General features: G+C 37.1%; 1 protein-coding gene and 7 non-coding genes across 8 annotated transcripts; 6 read left to right on the top strand and 2 right to left on the bottom strand.

The window, feature by feature from the left end:
* The first annotated feature begins 2,837 nt into the window (after positions 1-2,837).
* LOC140340716 (olfactory receptor 1f45-like) lies at positions 2,838-3,764 on the top strand. The gene has a single exon (XM_072426078.1). The coding sequence runs from the start codon at positions 2,838-2,840 to the stop codon at positions 3,762-3,764; it is 927 nt and encodes a 308-aa protein (XP_072282179.1).
* A 1,107-nt stretch (positions 3,765-4,871) lies between these two features.
* TRNAR-CCU (transfer RNA arginine (anticodon CCU)) lies at positions 4,872-4,944 on the top strand. The gene has a single exon. It is a non-coding gene; the product is annotated as a tRNA-Arg (tRNA).
* Positions 4,945-9,893: 4,949 nt separating this feature from the next.
* Positions 9,894-9,966, top strand: TRNAF-GAA (transfer RNA phenylalanine (anticodon GAA)). The gene has a single exon. It is a non-coding gene; the product is annotated as a tRNA-Phe (tRNA).
* A 757-nt stretch (positions 9,967-10,723) lies between these two features.
* On the bottom strand, positions 10,724-10,806 carry TRNAL-CAG (transfer RNA leucine (anticodon CAG)). Its single transcript has one exon. It is a non-coding gene; the product is annotated as a tRNA-Leu (tRNA).
* A 1,849-nt stretch (positions 10,807-12,655) lies between these two features.
* On the top strand, positions 12,656-12,728 carry TRNAR-CCU (transfer RNA arginine (anticodon CCU)). The gene has a single exon. It is a non-coding gene; the product is annotated as a tRNA-Arg (tRNA).
* A 333-nt stretch (positions 12,729-13,061) lies between these two features.
* On the top strand, positions 13,062-13,134 carry TRNAF-GAA (transfer RNA phenylalanine (anticodon GAA)). The gene has a single exon. It is a non-coding gene; the product is annotated as a tRNA-Phe (tRNA).
* A 2,304-nt stretch (positions 13,135-15,438) lies between these two features.
* Positions 15,439-15,521, bottom strand: TRNAL-CAG (transfer RNA leucine (anticodon CAG)). Its single transcript has one exon. It is a non-coding gene; the product is annotated as a tRNA-Leu (tRNA).
* An 854-nt stretch (positions 15,522-16,375) lies between these two features.
* Positions 16,376-16,448, top strand: TRNAR-CCU (transfer RNA arginine (anticodon CCU)). Its single transcript has one exon. It is a non-coding gene; the product is annotated as a tRNA-Arg (tRNA).
* The last annotated feature ends 58 nt before the right edge of the window (positions 16,449-16,506 follow it).

Genomic DNA, 16,506 nt, shown 5'->3' with positions numbered 1-16,506 from the left:
TATCTAAAGACAAAACATTGTTTCTTAGATTGTAAGCCTTTTTGGGCAGGGTCATCTCCTCCTTTTTGTTTCTGTCATCTGCAACCCCTATTTAATATACAGCACTATGCAATATGTTAGCACTTTATAAATACAGTTTAATAATATTAATTTTGGATAGAGTGGTAAATGTTTACAATGCTGTCAGTTTTTTTTCTTTGTACAACCTTATAGGGAGATTTCATTTTTCTTAACCAAAAGAAAGTGAGAGGATGCCTTCCCAATATCAGGAAAATCGATTCTTGCTCTTGACTGACCCGTCCTATCATCTTTCCAATTGGTAATCAATCAAAAATCCAAAACCAGGGCATACAACTGTACAATATTTTGCAATTCCAATCTGGAGGACGAATCACAGGACAGATGTGACTCTTGATTGGATTTACTCAAAAATTTGACTTAACTTGCATACTTTTCGTCAATATAATTTTCCAACATGTCCAGACATTCTACATGTGTTTGAAAAGCCACAGCTGTGTACCATTAGCTGGTTGTTGAATTCACTTTAAATTACCTTCAGATCAGATCACTTTATCAAAATGGAAATTAAATGGGAGGTAGATTTTAACTTGAGCCTACTTGGCTTTAGAAAAGTCAATGTTTTTATTTCAACATGGAGTAACCCTTGAGATAACTTACAGGTTCTAGGAGCCCCTTGTTGTGATTACTATATCGACAGCACACAGTACATTAGCATGATGGTCATTATAGGAAGAATGTATCTTACATTGCTGGCCATTGGGAAGAATGTCACCCTTACAGATAGCCAAAGACATCATTGCTGTCACTTAAAATGACCTGAGAGCTACAAACTGCTCATTGCTCAAAGAACCCCCAGCAACCTCTGCGGGAACTCTGGTTGTAAAACACTGACCTTACATATTTTTCACTGGAACAATGGTTTCCATTGGAAGATCTCCCCTTTACTCCCCTTTGTTCTGATGGTAACTCGGAATTTTGGATTTACTCCACATTTGCCTTTCTGATAAAATTGGTGATCAGACAGTTAAAGAGAATGAATCTCCCCAACAAGGACACAGACACCAATACAAATCTGATGTGGAATCTTACCCCCACCACTCTAATCAAATGTTATAACTAAATAATTTTACTACTAAAACATTTTCATTTTTTTAAAGCACCTATTGCCAGAATAATTTTCTTATTGATGACTGAAACATTTAATAAATACCTAAATGGGAAGGACAAAAGGTATACAGATGTAGGATTTATGTGTTTTGCTAAAACCTTTTCAGATGTTTCGGATCATTGAATAAGTTTTGGCATAAATGCAGTAAAAATCAATATTTTTTATAGGATTTATCTTGTGTATGGTTTAAAAATGAATAAATTTGTATGGATTTTGTCATTCCGTATTTCTGCATGCATGTGTTTATATATATAAATTTCTGCATGCATGTGTTTATATATATATATATCTTCCATATATATATATATATATATATATAAATATATATATATGGAAGAGTCTCTCTTGGTTTACAGCAGGAATCCTGTCCACTCTCATGCAGGGCATTTACCATAGGGTTGAAGTGGTCCTTGCAAATAACTAAAAATATTCAAAGTTTTAGTTTTCTGTTGGTATTACATTTGTTTTCACTGTTATATCTAATCGAAACCACTGTTAACATTTGTCCAAAATTGAGTATGATTGTAAAGATTGTTTTGCTTCATTTTTGTCCAGTTCAATTTTTTTTTAAATCTGAAAATATTGCATTGTATGCTTTAGGCAGGACTTTGATAAATTTAAAATGGAATGTTTTTTTATTCTTAACATTAGTTTAAAAAACCTAATTTCCCACCTAAGGTTATCTCTGTACTCCAAAAACCGTTGTAAATATTGCTATAGTCACTTGTAATTTTCACAACATAGCTAGAACTATTCATGTTTCTTATGTGATTGGTATTGCAGAACACATATGAATCATTTTGCCAGAAAACCCTTTTTATTTCTTTCTTTCTATAACATGAACTTTAGTTTCACTTTAAATAAAATTCCTGGAACTTTGATTGCAAAAATTTCTATCTGATTTTAAGTATGTGCAAACCAAAGTCAGTTATCTAGTAGGTTCATTAACATATTTCCCTGTACCCCCATACAGCAATGTTTCTTATCCTTTTTAACACTTTAAAAATACTTTCAGGTCTTCAGGAAACCCCTAATATAATTGCTATATCCACAGCTCACAGTATATTAGTATGGTGGTCAGTGAGAAGAATTCCTCTTACATTGCTGGACATTGGGAAGAATGTCACCCTTTCAGATAGCCATAAAGATCATTGGTGTCACTTAAACTGACCTGAGAAGGGCAAATAAGAAATAAAGGATATTTAAAACAAACCCTAACTAATCTTTGCTGCTGTAGGTATTGTGGAGCAATACAGCCTAAAACGTCATAACAGAAGCACTGAGGTTATTTACAACACAGTTCATGTCAACTTTCTACAATCTTACAGAGCTTCTAATTTACAATTCTATTAGGGATTAAATGACTGGAAGGTTCCTGAGTCACTGCTGGGAAGGGGACGCAGAATGAGCTGGGTTGCTGAGCCACTGCTAAGAGAGGGAGAAGGGAGAGCTAAGCTGCCGAGGTTATGACTTAAGAATGTCTTCTGTGAATTTAAGGATGAATTGCTCCACGGTGCCTAAAGTTACAGGGGTCAATAAGGGCTTGTTTTAAAGAATACTTTATAATATCTTAATGATATACAATATTATGACCTGTTTGTAATATTAGGGTTTATTTTTTGTTTTTTTTCCTGTTGTTACAGAAGACATGAACTTCAGCAATAATCCAGAATTTGTCATTCTTGGCCTATCTGATCTTCCTGGCCAACAAACTATACTTTTTGTAGTCTTTCTCTTTATGTATCTCTTCAATGTTCTGGGGAATTTCACTATCATTCTCCTGATACAGACCGACTTTCATCTCCAGACCCCCATGTACTTCTTCCTGGGCAATTTGTCCTTTGTTGATATGTGTTACAGCTCAACCATCGTCCCGAAGATGCTGGTTAACATTCTCTCCAAGAATAAGACCATCACATTGCTGGACTGTATTTCCCAGTTGTACTTTTTTTTGTTTTTCGCTTGCACTGAATGTTTTCTGCTGGCAGTAATGGCGTACGACCGATTTGTAGCTGTTTGTACCCCATTGCATTACACTACCATTATCAACAGAAAAGTATGCCTTCTTCTCGTCATTAGTTCATGGTTGGCTTCGGCGTTGCATTCACTCCTACACAGCTTGATGGCTTCCAGTTTGAGTTTTTGTGGAGTCAATAAGGTCCATCACTTCTTTTGCGACATGGGCCCTTTATTGCAGTTGGCCTGTTCTGATATTTACCTTAACAAGCTATTAATCTACACGGAAGGGGGCCTACCTGTGTTAATCCCGTTCATCATAGTTTTGTACTCCTATGTATGCATCATCTCCTCCATCCTTAAAATCAGCTCTGCAGATGGCCGCCACAAGACCTTCTCCACCTGTTCTTCTCATCTCACCGTGGTCATCTTGTTTTATGGGACCATCGCATTTATGTACCTACGCCCGTCTTCCATCGATTCCATAAATTATGATAAAGCTCTGAGTGTGATCTACACTGTGGTGGCTCCAATGCTCAACCCCTTCATTTACTCCCTGAGAAATAAGGAGGTGAAAGGGGCCATGAGAAAACTATTGTTCAAGCAAATAACAATGTGAAAATGGTAGATTTTGTGGAATGTTGAAATATGTGTGTGTAGGATATTTGTATGTGTAATTATGTACATACAGAGAAGGTTTATTATATGCCATAGGTCTATAGTTGTATAAGAATTAGTAAAAAAAAATAATAATCTATATTAATAAAACTGAAATTTGAACTTTCATTTAAAGTGGAACTAAACCCTACATTACTCACCTGCCCCTGTTCCTTTGCTTTTTAATCGCTTCCTCCATGCAAACATTGGCCATCTCGATTGGCCGACCTGGGAAAAGTCCTGCGCTGGCAACCAAAGCTGACGTTGTGCATGCTCAGCTCAGGTTTTAGGCCAGACATCTGTTACAATCAGGCAGGCAGGAGAAATTATTGCAGAAGGGACATCACCTGTCCATTTCTACAAGAATTCCCTGCCTGATCATGTGATCTTCAAAGGGTAACTTTAGTTCTGCTTTAATGTCAACCTAACTAAAGAAATAATCTTGGTAAGTTTAGCATGGAGCAGGTGGGGTTATTACTCCATGCAGGTTATTTTTTTGCTGTTTGCTGATTTTATTCCACCTCCCGTTCAAAAGATGCAACAGGAAATAAAAAGTAATGTCTCCAAACTGAAGTATTGTCCCACGAACATGAAAGCCGATTGGACCACTTTTTGCTTTAACAAAAACTTGAAATTGTTAAATTTTTTACCATTCTGTATCTTGCAAAAAGCTATTATGGATATAAATTGCATTAATGTGCACCAGATGTTGTTGCCTCAGGAGGGGGCTAACACAAGATCAGTCACCTTGGTTAAAAAAATAAAATAAAAGTGTGTGACATATCAAAACTTAGTTTTGCATAGTGGTGAAGAATTGTAACCGTTGTCAATTTTTGATTGAGTGATGGTTTTATACCTGCTTTTATCCATTTATTCTCTCTCACTCTCTCTCTCAACCTACTGAATACATAATATTTTTCTCAAATCATTTCATTTAGTAAAAACTTAAAATTTTATGTTAGCTTTAAGTATAATAAATAAAGAAAATACAAACAAACTTCTTTACAGGTTCCCTCATAAAAATGTGTAGATTGTTCAGTTTATTCTTATTGCTGAGTGATCAAAAGAAGCCCCAGTGGCCTAATGGATAAGGCACTGGCCTCCTAAGCCAGGGATTGTGGGTTCGAGTCCCATCTGGGGTGGAAACGCATTTTTGAAAAATGAAATGCACCTTTATAGCATACACATGTCTAGAATACTGTGTTAAATACCATGATAACAATAATTAATGTATGTATACATTTTTAAGGTTGTTGTGTTTGCAAAAATGCACGTTGACAAATTTATAGGGGTCTATAGGTGGACTCATTAGCTATAATATGTAATACTGACTCTTTTTACCTTATAAATATTCCTATTTTCCAAAGGTTTATGTTTGGAGGACCATGGCTATTCTTATTTATTTGGTTTACAGGTGGTATTTTTGAGAATTTAAAAATCAAGATCTCTCCTTTTGGTGTGTTCAACGGCTGGACTGAGACAACTTGTAATTCCTGTGATAAGTAGGATTTGAAAAACTTGTAATAATTTGTAAAAACTTGAAGATTTAGTGTCATGAACTCAAAGCACCTAGATCAAGGGTGGGCAAACTTTTTGGCTCAGGGGCCACAATGAGTTTTAAATTTGACAGACCAGCTGGGCCATGCCAGTATCAGATGGATGCAGAGTGTTTGTATGAGCTGATATATATTATGTGTAAAAGCCATTACTGAAAAGTAAAAAAAAACTTACATTCAATTTCAGTGTGAATGGTGTTTTTGGTTACCCTTTCTTGCCAGTGGACAATTTTGTACCAGTATTTGACAGGCCAAAATAATAAGCCCAACAGGTCGTAAACGGCTCGTTGTTTGCCTATGCCTTACTTAGATTAACCCCCCTAGTGGTAATCCCAAGTGTGACTCGGGGTGGATTTAACCTGCAAAAAGCGATAATCCTGCTCGGGGTCACATAAAACTTAAAAAAAAGGCGTCCTGCTGGTCCTAGCCGGCGAATAACGGAGATAATCTCCTGGGGGTTTCCCGGTGACGTCTGTGCATGTATTTGTGCAGGCGGGAGGATCGTCGGGAAATTCAAATAATTTTGTATTGGATTCAATACAAAATACCTGTATTGAGTCCAATACAAAGAAATCTTGATATATTGTATATTTATATAATTATGTTATATATATATATATATATATATATATATATATATATATATATATATATATTATACAAGCTACTGTACGGTTATATTACATGCTTCACTTTTTTTTTTAACAGAATTTTGTGTTTTTTTTCTTTAAAGTTTATTATTAAATGTATTAAATATTGGACATATTTCGGTGAGCTATGCCTAAGAATTATAACCTACACTGTAAAATAAATTTCTATGCAAAAAAAATGTAACGCTTTTTGCATGGAAATACGGACAGAATTAGAACGCTAGGGGGGTTAAACTGACTGACTACTGACTACTCTGCTACATCTTTTCTTTTGCAAGTATTATATTAAATTTTTGTAAGAGAATAATACACAAAACATATATATAAAACAACATAAAGAAGCAGGAAACATAAGTGCATGGAAAATACAGAACGATAATAACCCGTAAAATACTTTAAAAATACCAAAACAATTCAAACATTAAACCTAATATTTTTTTAACATATTAGAGGAGATGCTGAAGGTCAGCATCAGGAAAACCCCCAGAGAAGTGGAAGAAAGGTGAGGGGTAAGCAAACCCTTAAAGGGATTGGAAGAAAGTGGAGGGGTAAGCAAACCCTTAAAGGGATTGGGGGGGGGCAGATAGACCAAAGGTAAAAGTACTGTAATCACTCCACTCCAATATACAGTATGACCCCAGATAGATGGGTAGTGGAAGCATCCCCAACAAAGCCACATCCGGGACATCATATTCTCAACAAGATATCAAAGTGCCTACTACATGTATTCTTTGAAAAGCAAAGTAAAATCAAAGCTATAATAAAGACAATAAATATTCTTTAAATAATGTTTATTATTATAGTAATAATATTAATAATAATTGATGCTTGGTTCAATAATGAAAAATAATAATATATATTTAAAAAAATTAAATGGAAGATATCCTATACCGGGTTTAATTACTAAATCAATACAAAATAGTAATAAAATAAGAATATGATACAAAGCATTCTACTCCATAAATCAGTAAATGTCATTCTATAAAAAATTTGTTGGTATCGTTTGAAAATAAAAATATTAAGAATAAAGGTCACAAAAAGTGTTAAAGTTTTTCATTCTCTAATTTAATTGCTATATTATTAAAAAAAACAAAAAACAAAACAAAATATATAAAACAAATTGAGCATTTTATTCCGTAAACCACAACCTAAGAATACGATGAACATTTCTTATACTGTCAGCTAGGAAAAAGATACTTCAATCTCAACAGCGATATTCTTTTTATTTTACATAGCAACATGTGTGACCAAAAGTGCTAAAATAAGAAGTATAAAAAAAAGCACTAAATGTTTGATTCTATATATAGTTTAAGTGTAGAGACTGTTAAGATGTCTGATATAGTATGGTAAAAAAATATTATTTGAGTTTTTCTTTTAGAATTGGGCCTGAAATAGCTAGTTTTCTAGGGGCATGAGTAATTTTGAGTTAAATAAATAAAAAATATGGAAAAACAAAACAATTTAATTTTATAAATGAGAAAAAAAATGAATAAAAAAATATTATCTTTTTAGCTGGAGCAGAGCATCAACCCTTTAACTATCTACATCCACTATTTTAACGATCTACATCTATTTTAACTATCTATAGCCACTTTTTAAATTTTTTTCATTATATATATATTTTAAATCAATAATATGCACTTTATCATGTGTTTAAAAATGATAAAATGGTCTAATAATAAAAGAATATTTTCCTCTGTTATTTAAAAATGTTTTTTTCACATTAATCAGCTAAATTGAACTTCATTTACAATGGCAACACTGTTTAAGGCTTAAGCTACGTACACACGGCAGATTTTTATCGCCCGATAATCGGCATCGGCCAAATATCGGGCGAAAATCTGCCGTGAGTACAGTCGGTGTCGTCCATCGTCCAAACGACCGACCTGCCGGATCCACGGACGATGGACGACGACCGATCGTAATGAAAGGGAAGGGGAGAGCGCGCAGCAGGGTGCCGCTCCGTCGCTCTCCCCCTCCCCTCTCCATAGAGCAGAACGGTGCTGTATGTACAGCACCGTTCATGCATCGGGTAGTCCCTTGTCGTTGGAAAGGATTGTGAAAGATCCTTTCTAATGACAAAAATTGCAAGTGTGTACGCAGCTTTAGTCTACACGGACTGTTTCCCCAGCATTTAACCTGAGGCTTTTAAAGCCCATGTTTGAAGTCCCCATGCATTCCAATGGGCTAATCTACACCAAGACGTTTCCTTCAGGCACGTTTTTGAGCTTTATTTTAAACGTTGCTTGCAACGTTTAAATAATTAAAACGCTGGTAAATCGCGGGAAAACACGGGAAATCGCGTCCATTGATTTTAATGGGAGCGTTTTCCTGCGTTTATGCATGCTAGAAATTGTCAATAAAAAAGCTTCCATTGATTTCAATGGAGGCTTTTACAAACGTTTTAACAATAGCCTGTGTCCTGTGTCAGTATTTCATGTGTCATGCATGATTAATTACATGTACTATGCTGTTAAAAATTAACACCTATGTCTGGCACGTGTGAAGATTGTCTGCCATTGTGTTTGCTTTTGGTGCTTTTCACACCTGCAAATGATGTCATTCATTATCACTTGTGTGTAGTCATTGTCTTTAATTGTGCTTCACTTTGCACGCTTTTCACTCTTTTCTGTGTATACTGTTACATTTGTCACTGTACTGTTGCATGATCACATTATCACATGTATGCAGGGATGTATGTACTTCCTGTACTTGCAGAAATCACTGCCTAGGGTTACAATTTGCATTTCTACCAAGTGCTAAAACGCTTGTAGAATCGCGGTAAAACGCGGATAAACACGGCATAGACGTTTTTCAGCTTTTTCCAGCATTTAAAAAAAGTTTTAAAACGTTAAAATAAGTGCATAAAAATGCCTATAAACGCAGTAGGAACGTTTACATGCCTTTTTACAAAACGTCCATGTAGACCCAGCCTAAAGCAGACCTATCATTAACTGTTTTACGTTATATAAATAGGTGGCTAATAATGAAAAAAAAAATAGTTTACAGTTTTATACCCTTTTTTTAATCAAGGACCCCTCCCCTTCCATCTTCACTGCCGTAACAATGAAGGGAAGCCTGCATCTTCCTGACAGACCTGCATCAGCGCTTTCCGCTGCTAAAATTGCCAATTGCTAAATGCCAATCTCACTGCACATGTGTGAGATCCGCATTCTTTTTTTTACAGTAGAAGAAAGCCCCTTGATGTGGAGAATGCGCAGAAGAGGCTTTCCTGAAACGTCACCAGAAGAAGGAAGAAGACAGAAGATTTGGGGTGTTTGGTAAGTGTTGGGATGGAAAAGGAAAAAGGACAGTGCGGGACCTTATGGACCAGGATCGCAGAGGGATTGATGGCTTTCCACCTTTAAAGGGAAGCGTCATTTTTTTAATAACTTTTCCTCTTGAAATTACTTTAAATGTGCTTAATGTTTTTGGGGCGCATTTGCACGCTCCTTTCATTCACCTTTACGGCTTTGACCATGTTCTTTTGCTTTTAGAAAATGTAGGGCGGTAAAAGACCGGTGGTAAAATGGTTAACCAAAAATGTTCCTCCCACTTCTTTGGACTTTTGGCAACTGGTGAAGGTCCCTGCTTTAATTCCAGTATTTGGTAATGTCTTTTGATAAACCAGAAATACAGCTTGTAAGGAATTGCAAGTTGCTTTTAATAAATTCATGCATTCGAAAAAACAATTAAAAAACATTTTTTTTTCTTCTAGATTTTCTCTGCTTTCAAAAATATTTGGTATTATTGGTCTTAAGTAAATGTTGTTATTTATGTGAATTTAAAGTGTATGATTAAAAAGAAAGATAGACAAAAAATATAAAAAATGAATAGTGAAATGGTTAAAAAATTCTCCCATTTTTAAAAAAGCCAGCATGTGAAGCCGAAATAGCTCAGTTGGGAGAGCGTTAGACTGAAGATCTAAAGGTCCCTGGTTCGATCCCGGGTTTCGGCAAGTTATTTTGAGTGGGGAAATAACAACTGAGTGCACATTTTTGAAATGTCAAAAAAGATTGTTCATAAAATTTTGGTGATATTATTATTATTATTATTATTATTATTATTAATACTAATAATAATAATAAAAAAAAACAGGATTTATACATCACCAAATATTACGCAGCACTGTACAATAAATAGGGATAGTTAGGTCTTAATTTCATATGGAAGTTTACAAAACAAATAAAAAAAAACAACACAAACACATGAACATCAAACACACAAATGAATAAATATTTAGAATAAAGTCTTTGAGAATACAAAAAGTTACCATTAGCTAAGACAAAAAAACCCCAAAACACTCTGTGGTGCATTTACCTATCTGCATTTCTGTCCTTTATGCTGACCCCTACCACCCTGGTGAATATACCCTGCAGCATGCGTACCCCTTTGCTACTTTTTCCCCTTCCCCAAACAGTAACAGTGTGTTAAACGTTCACTGCCCAGAGAAGGTTCTGCTGGTGATAAGATGATTTGCAATGTGATATGCTTGGAGTTGCAGGATATTAGAAGCACCCTGAGCTCTGCAATTAAGTGCAAGTTTAACACACAAGTGCCATTTATGAAAATCTTCTTACCAGCTGATTGTTGAAATTTATTAGGGTAGTGGATTATTGTGACTTTTTTTTTTCCTTTCTATTTTTGTGATAATTTAGTATATACGTGTTTGGAAAAGCATGCAGCAATGCAGTTGTAAAGCATTAAAACATAGCTGTCAGAAGTGGGATTCGAACCCACGCCTCCAGAGGAGACTGCGACCTGAACGCAGCGCCTTAGACCGCTCGGCCATCCTGACTTTGCTTTTAACACTTTTTGTGTTCAGCACAGTGGCAGAAATAATTTCACCTGGATAAATCTACCTGTGTACAACTTTACAAACTTCCTTACTGCAAAATAGACCAAGGAAAATATATAGAAACGTATTTCTTGGGAAGAACTATGACAGAAATTGCTTCCTAGAACACAACCCTCAAATCCGGAATATTGCCAAAGGACGCAAACTAAGTTGCACACAATTGCATACTTGTGAGTCATGTGACCAAATATTGGATTTTGTTTTAACATTTTTTTATTTAATGTTTAGCGCTGCTATATGTTGGCACTAGATAAATCCTGTTTATTATTTAATAATTGCAATTTTTTGCATAAAAGAAAACAACCAATGCACAAAAACAGGAAGTTGTATTTGCATATATCTGATTGGTATAATAACACAGTTAGCTACGGGAAGGGGGGGGGGGGGTTAGGTAATGGATGGGGAAGACCAGGGTAACTATTGGATTATCTATACCATTTTGGTGGCTCGTTTTTTTGCCTGATAACTGTCCAGTTGGTTTGTTCCCATGTCAGTTCCGATAGAGAAATGTAGGATCCTTCTCCAAATTTCCTCCCCAACAAGAAGCCATAGTGCAGGTTCCAGACTCCTAAGAAACTGAAGGAGAATTTTCACCTCGATTTTCAGAAGATTGGCGACCAATCTTTGACTTAAAGCTCCTCAATTGTTTAATTGTAAAAGAGTGCTTCAGAATGGAATTATAGCAAACTTTTACTTGCAAAAGCCCTTTCAGGGCACTGATTATTTTCAATAGACTTTAAAGCTGCCCCATTCTTCCTGGTGGCAGTCAGTCATTTCCAGATCACAATATTTGCCTTTGGCTATCCATCTTCTAAAGGAGGAAAACATTTGTCTAACTTCCTATAAGTGGGCACAAGCAGGAAATTACTGGCATACCCATATCAAAGGAATAAAGTTCATTTTATTTAAAAAACGTACTTATAAAAACATAATGTCAACATATTCAACATACAATCAATAAAAAGACCATCACATGGCTTAACATCAAAATTTGTGCACATATACAATAAAAATACTATCATATTTATTTTATACGCAACCCGACGCATTTCGTGGCAACAGCAGCTTCTTCAGGGGATTTGATAGCAAAACAACAAGGCAAACAGATATCCAAAGCACAGGTCAGTCCCACACTGCATGCAAGGCAGGTATTATGGTGAGCACTGGATGAGTGTTACTGGTATCAGGTGAAGGTAATGTCTCCAAAACTTTACCAGTAACCAATTCCTGGGTCAGTGAATCAAAGGTTGTTTGATATGTATACTTTAGCCTGGTCCCACCATCCACCCAGCAAACAAGCAAACATGACATGCCATTTTTTTTGTGCACCTTTTAAAGTAGCGGTTGCCAACCAGTGGTCTGCAAGAAAATTTTGGGGGTCCGTGGCTCTGGTCGGTGCACCTCTGACCGGGGTCAGGATAGGAATCCCGCTGGGGGGACGTGCGGGCCAGAGCCACGGACCACGTCCCCCGTGCAGTTCCTAGGATCAGGGAGGTGGGTGTGCTGTGTCCCTGGACACAGTGGAGTGGGCGGGGTTAAGTAATTATGACATCACTATGGGGGAGGTTTCTCCCTCTTTGAGTGACACCCGGCTCCCGTGCATGCGCAGTCAGGAGCTGGTGATTTTAGTGGGACCAACAAGGTTGGCAACCACTGCTCTAAAGGACATTTCCAAAAGTTCTTGTCTCAGTAGTGTCTTTCTTGTGTGATGAAAGAATGGATAACCCCCTGCTAGTGGCTGACAAAGAAAACCTCCTGCAGATGGCTGATATAAATCTGTGCGTATAAAGCCCCAGTGGCCTAATGGATAAGGCACTGGCCTCCTAAGCCAGGGATTGTGGGTTCGAGTCCCATCTGGGGTGTCTTTCCATTTTTGCTTTTTTTTTATATAGTCTAAAAGCAACATGAACTCAGTTCATGTCTAAATAATAACTGCTTATATTTATTGTACCTGTAAAAATAATTTGCATATCTTTTTTACATTGCACTTAATATACCTTGTAAATTAATATTTTAAACTTTAACTATTTACCTAATTCCAGGGGGTTTGTAGGACAAAGACCATTTCTGGTATTTCCTTACAACTGTCTTATCTTTATGATCACAAAAATAAATTTCAGACATCTGAACTTAATTGAAATATACACTATTTTTTTTTTTTAAAGAAAGTTTTTGCAAAACACATGAGCCTACTAGCCGAAATAGCTCAGTTGGGAGAGCGTTAGACTGAAGATCTAAAGGTCCCTGGTTCGATCCCGGGTTTCGGCAGAGGTTTTTGAAGAATGAAAACTTCTCAGATATGTTGCATTATCTCATAATTATATATATAAATCTGCAAAATGGAAAAATAATAAATATTTCAAGCATTTTTAAGCAAATGTAATCTATTTGGTGTATATTTTTACCTTTCCTATTTCTGACTGTGTCAATCCCTACTGCATCCCTGGTAATGATCCCTACTACTACGTGTTCAGCCCTTGAGAAAATTCTGTGCCACCCTGGTAAAAAAAAAATTGTGGGTAACTTGCCTGTGGTCTCCTTCCTCAGCCTCCCCTATCCTGGAAGTGTACCAGCATGCTGGATACTGGTCCAGGTGTGTGCTCCAGGACTCCATGCAGGTGCTGAGTGGTGTCAGGCGTGATTGCTGGTGTTGCACAGTCTCTAACACTGACACTGAAAAAGAGCACCTTGTGGTGCATTTATTTACCATCCCTATTCCCAAGTGTTGTGTTTATCCCTGTTGTGCCCTGATGACTATCCTATGCACCCCTGGTGGTCTCCAAAGGCAGTGGGTTGTCCCATGTTATGGTCAGCTGAGTGGTAGGCAGTTGCTAATTTTGCCTTTTGTTTTTGTTCTATGTTCATATTATATTTGTTCTTTGTATATTTTGGCTCATGCTTTTGTCTAAAAAGTTGGGAGTGACCCATCTAAAAGACGGGGGGCCAAATGAGTACACTATTCATATCCTCCCGGGAGCCTGTTTTTATTGTCTTTATTTTCCATCCCTGAAAAGCAGGAAGATCAACGTAACACAAGCCCTGCTAATAGCTTATACTATTGGTATACCCATAGCCCCATTCCTTGGTCATGGCAGTGCCAGACCATGTCCCCTCCTTGATGAGTCCATTTCTCATGCAGGATATACACAGGGTATGTGGAAATATAGGTTTTCCCTGCATCCCTGGTGAAAATCCTATACCCCTTGGATCCTTGCAGCTTCCCCTACTTTCCTGTGCTTCGTGATTAGTATCAGTGTTTTAAATCTTTGATCTTGTGATGAGCTCCCTCAGTGGTAGGAGCCAGTATGCTATGGGAATGCTAGCCCATGGACCAAGTGCCCCGTGGTAAATGTATTTACTTTTCCCACTCCTGTCCATTGTGTTACCGGCACCTACTGCATTCTTGGTAAATATCCACATGTGTACCCTAGTAAAGATCAGGGGTGTAGTGGGGCGGGAACGCCGTACCCTGACTTTTTTTCAGGAATGAGGCATTTACATAACAATGATGTGCGCTCGCCATGGATAGTAGCTCCTTCTTCTTTTTTTATGACTAAACCCCTGGTTAGGATCCTGTGCCATATGTGTACCCCAATAAAAACGTGGCACCCGATGTTACCTAATGGGACTTACCTATATAAAAAGCGAGCTGGAATATAACAAGGGGGGAGAAAGGGAATGATGGGACTTCTTAGGGAATCAGGATCCTGGGGTACCCATCAACATCTTCACAGGTAGCTATAACACATTCCTGAGTTGCATTCTTATATTGTTCAGTATATGTCTAATTTAATTATTTTTATATTGTTTTGATGTATTTTGTAAGTAGTTAAGTTAAGTAGTTACTAGGTTATTGCAGGGGTTACTACTAATAATTTTATGTTCATGTGATATACATGTAACATTGATTGAAATTCCTATGTGTTTAAATATCTGACAATATTGCTGTGTACTTTGTCTTACCTTGTTTTCTTAATTAAACTGTTTTAGTGACTCGCTATTATTTGTGCATAAACCTTCTTTAACTGAATATCTATATGCATTGATAGGGGATATAATTTCCATATTTGTGCAGATAAATATACCTAAATAACACAGTGCCAGACCATGTCCCCTCCTTGTTAAGATCAGGGGTGTAGTGGGGCGGGCACACCGTACCCTGACTTTTTTTGGGGAATGAGGCGTTTACATAACAATGATGTGCGCTCGCCATGGATAGTAGCCCCCTCTTCCTTTTTTATGACTACACCCCTGGTTAAGATTCTGTGCCATATGTGTACCCCAATAAAAATTTAGCACCACATGGGCACTCTTCCTCAGCTCTTTTATAGTCAGAACTTTGTGTTGGAGAAGTAGCGTGTAAAATCTTAACTCCCTCGATGAACTTTGGCTGGTGACAGGAACCCAACAGAGATCATTGTATCTGATATTCTTGAAAGTGTAGGATATCAGTGCAGCCTCAAGTGAGTAAAGATTTAATCTCCTGCATCTAGGGTATACTTTCATGCCATCTGTTTTATTTTGGTAAAGGAATGCACGGTGCAGTACAGTTGCAAAATCCAAAATCATAGCTGTCAGAAGTGGGATTTGAACCCACGCCTCCAGAGGAGACTGCGACCTGAACGCAGCGCCTTAGACCGCTCGGCCATCCTGACAACGTTAAATGGTTGTCCAACTGCACATAATACTCAATGTCATACTTACCCACTCCTCTCCACATCATCTACCACCATATATTCCATAATCCTTACCAGCACGACATCATACTCCCCACACTCATTTTTTGCACAAACTGCCCATTGTCATACCCAATCAGTAGATATCCAAAATTTTAGAGTTGTCCCAATAACAAGAGGTTAGGTAAACCTTTGATTGTAGACACCTTTTCAGAGGACAACTCTCCTCATTGGGAGCTTTCATCTAACTTGTTGCCTCTCAAGAACAGGAAATTCACCCTATTGTACACAGAATGCAAAGAAGGGATACAACAACCTGAATGCCGCCATTCTTTTCCAATCCAGTTGAGAATGATAATTAAAGTTCTGAATAAATAAATAATACAATAGATGTTATTATTACCATTTAATACCAAGTTATTGTATTGTTAGGACAGCTTGAAACAAAATAGAGCCCTAGGTAAAATTGAAGTGGGGGACCCAGATACACAGCATTCCAATTCCCTGCACACCCTGTCATTTGGTCAACTTGGGCCCTGCTGGCAAGTTTAACTTACAACTCAGAAGGTGTTACAACTCAGAAGGTGTTAGAAAACCCCACACTTCTTGTAGCAGACATGATTTCTGTCATCAAGGACATTGTATGCAAGGCTATAAATTCCTCCTGTCTGGAGGCATCTCAATTGCATTGAATATCTTAGAATTTCATATATTCAGTAGAATATACATGAATTCAAATATCCTGAAAAAATATGTTGACCATCAAGAGTACAATATTATGGCCAAGGTTATGAGCATTCAGTTGTGATACTCCAGTACAATGCAACCACCAAGCCCCAGTGGCCTAATGGATAAGGCACTGGCCTCCTAAGCCAGGGATTGTGGGTTCGAGTCCCATCTGGGGTGTTAATCAACTTTATAAAAATAATTTATTTTATCCTTTGAAATAGGCATCAAACTTCAA

Source organism: Pyxicephalus adspersus, chromosome 11, assembly GCF_032062135.1.
Source record: "Pyxicephalus adspersus chromosome 11, UCB_Pads_2.0, whole genome shotgun sequence".
Classification (NCBI taxonomy): Eukaryota; Metazoa; Chordata; class Amphibia; order Anura; family Pyxicephalidae; genus Pyxicephalus; species Pyxicephalus adspersus.
The sequence above is the reverse complement of the archived record's forward strand: the minus strand, read 5'-3'. Positions and strand labels throughout refer to the sequence as shown.

Bases quoted from the DNA above. Each gene is read 5' to 3' on its own strand.
- LOC140340716 (XM_072426078.1), top strand. From the start codon at position 2,838: ATGAACTTCAGCAATAATCCAGAATTTGTCATTCTTGGCCTATCTGAT.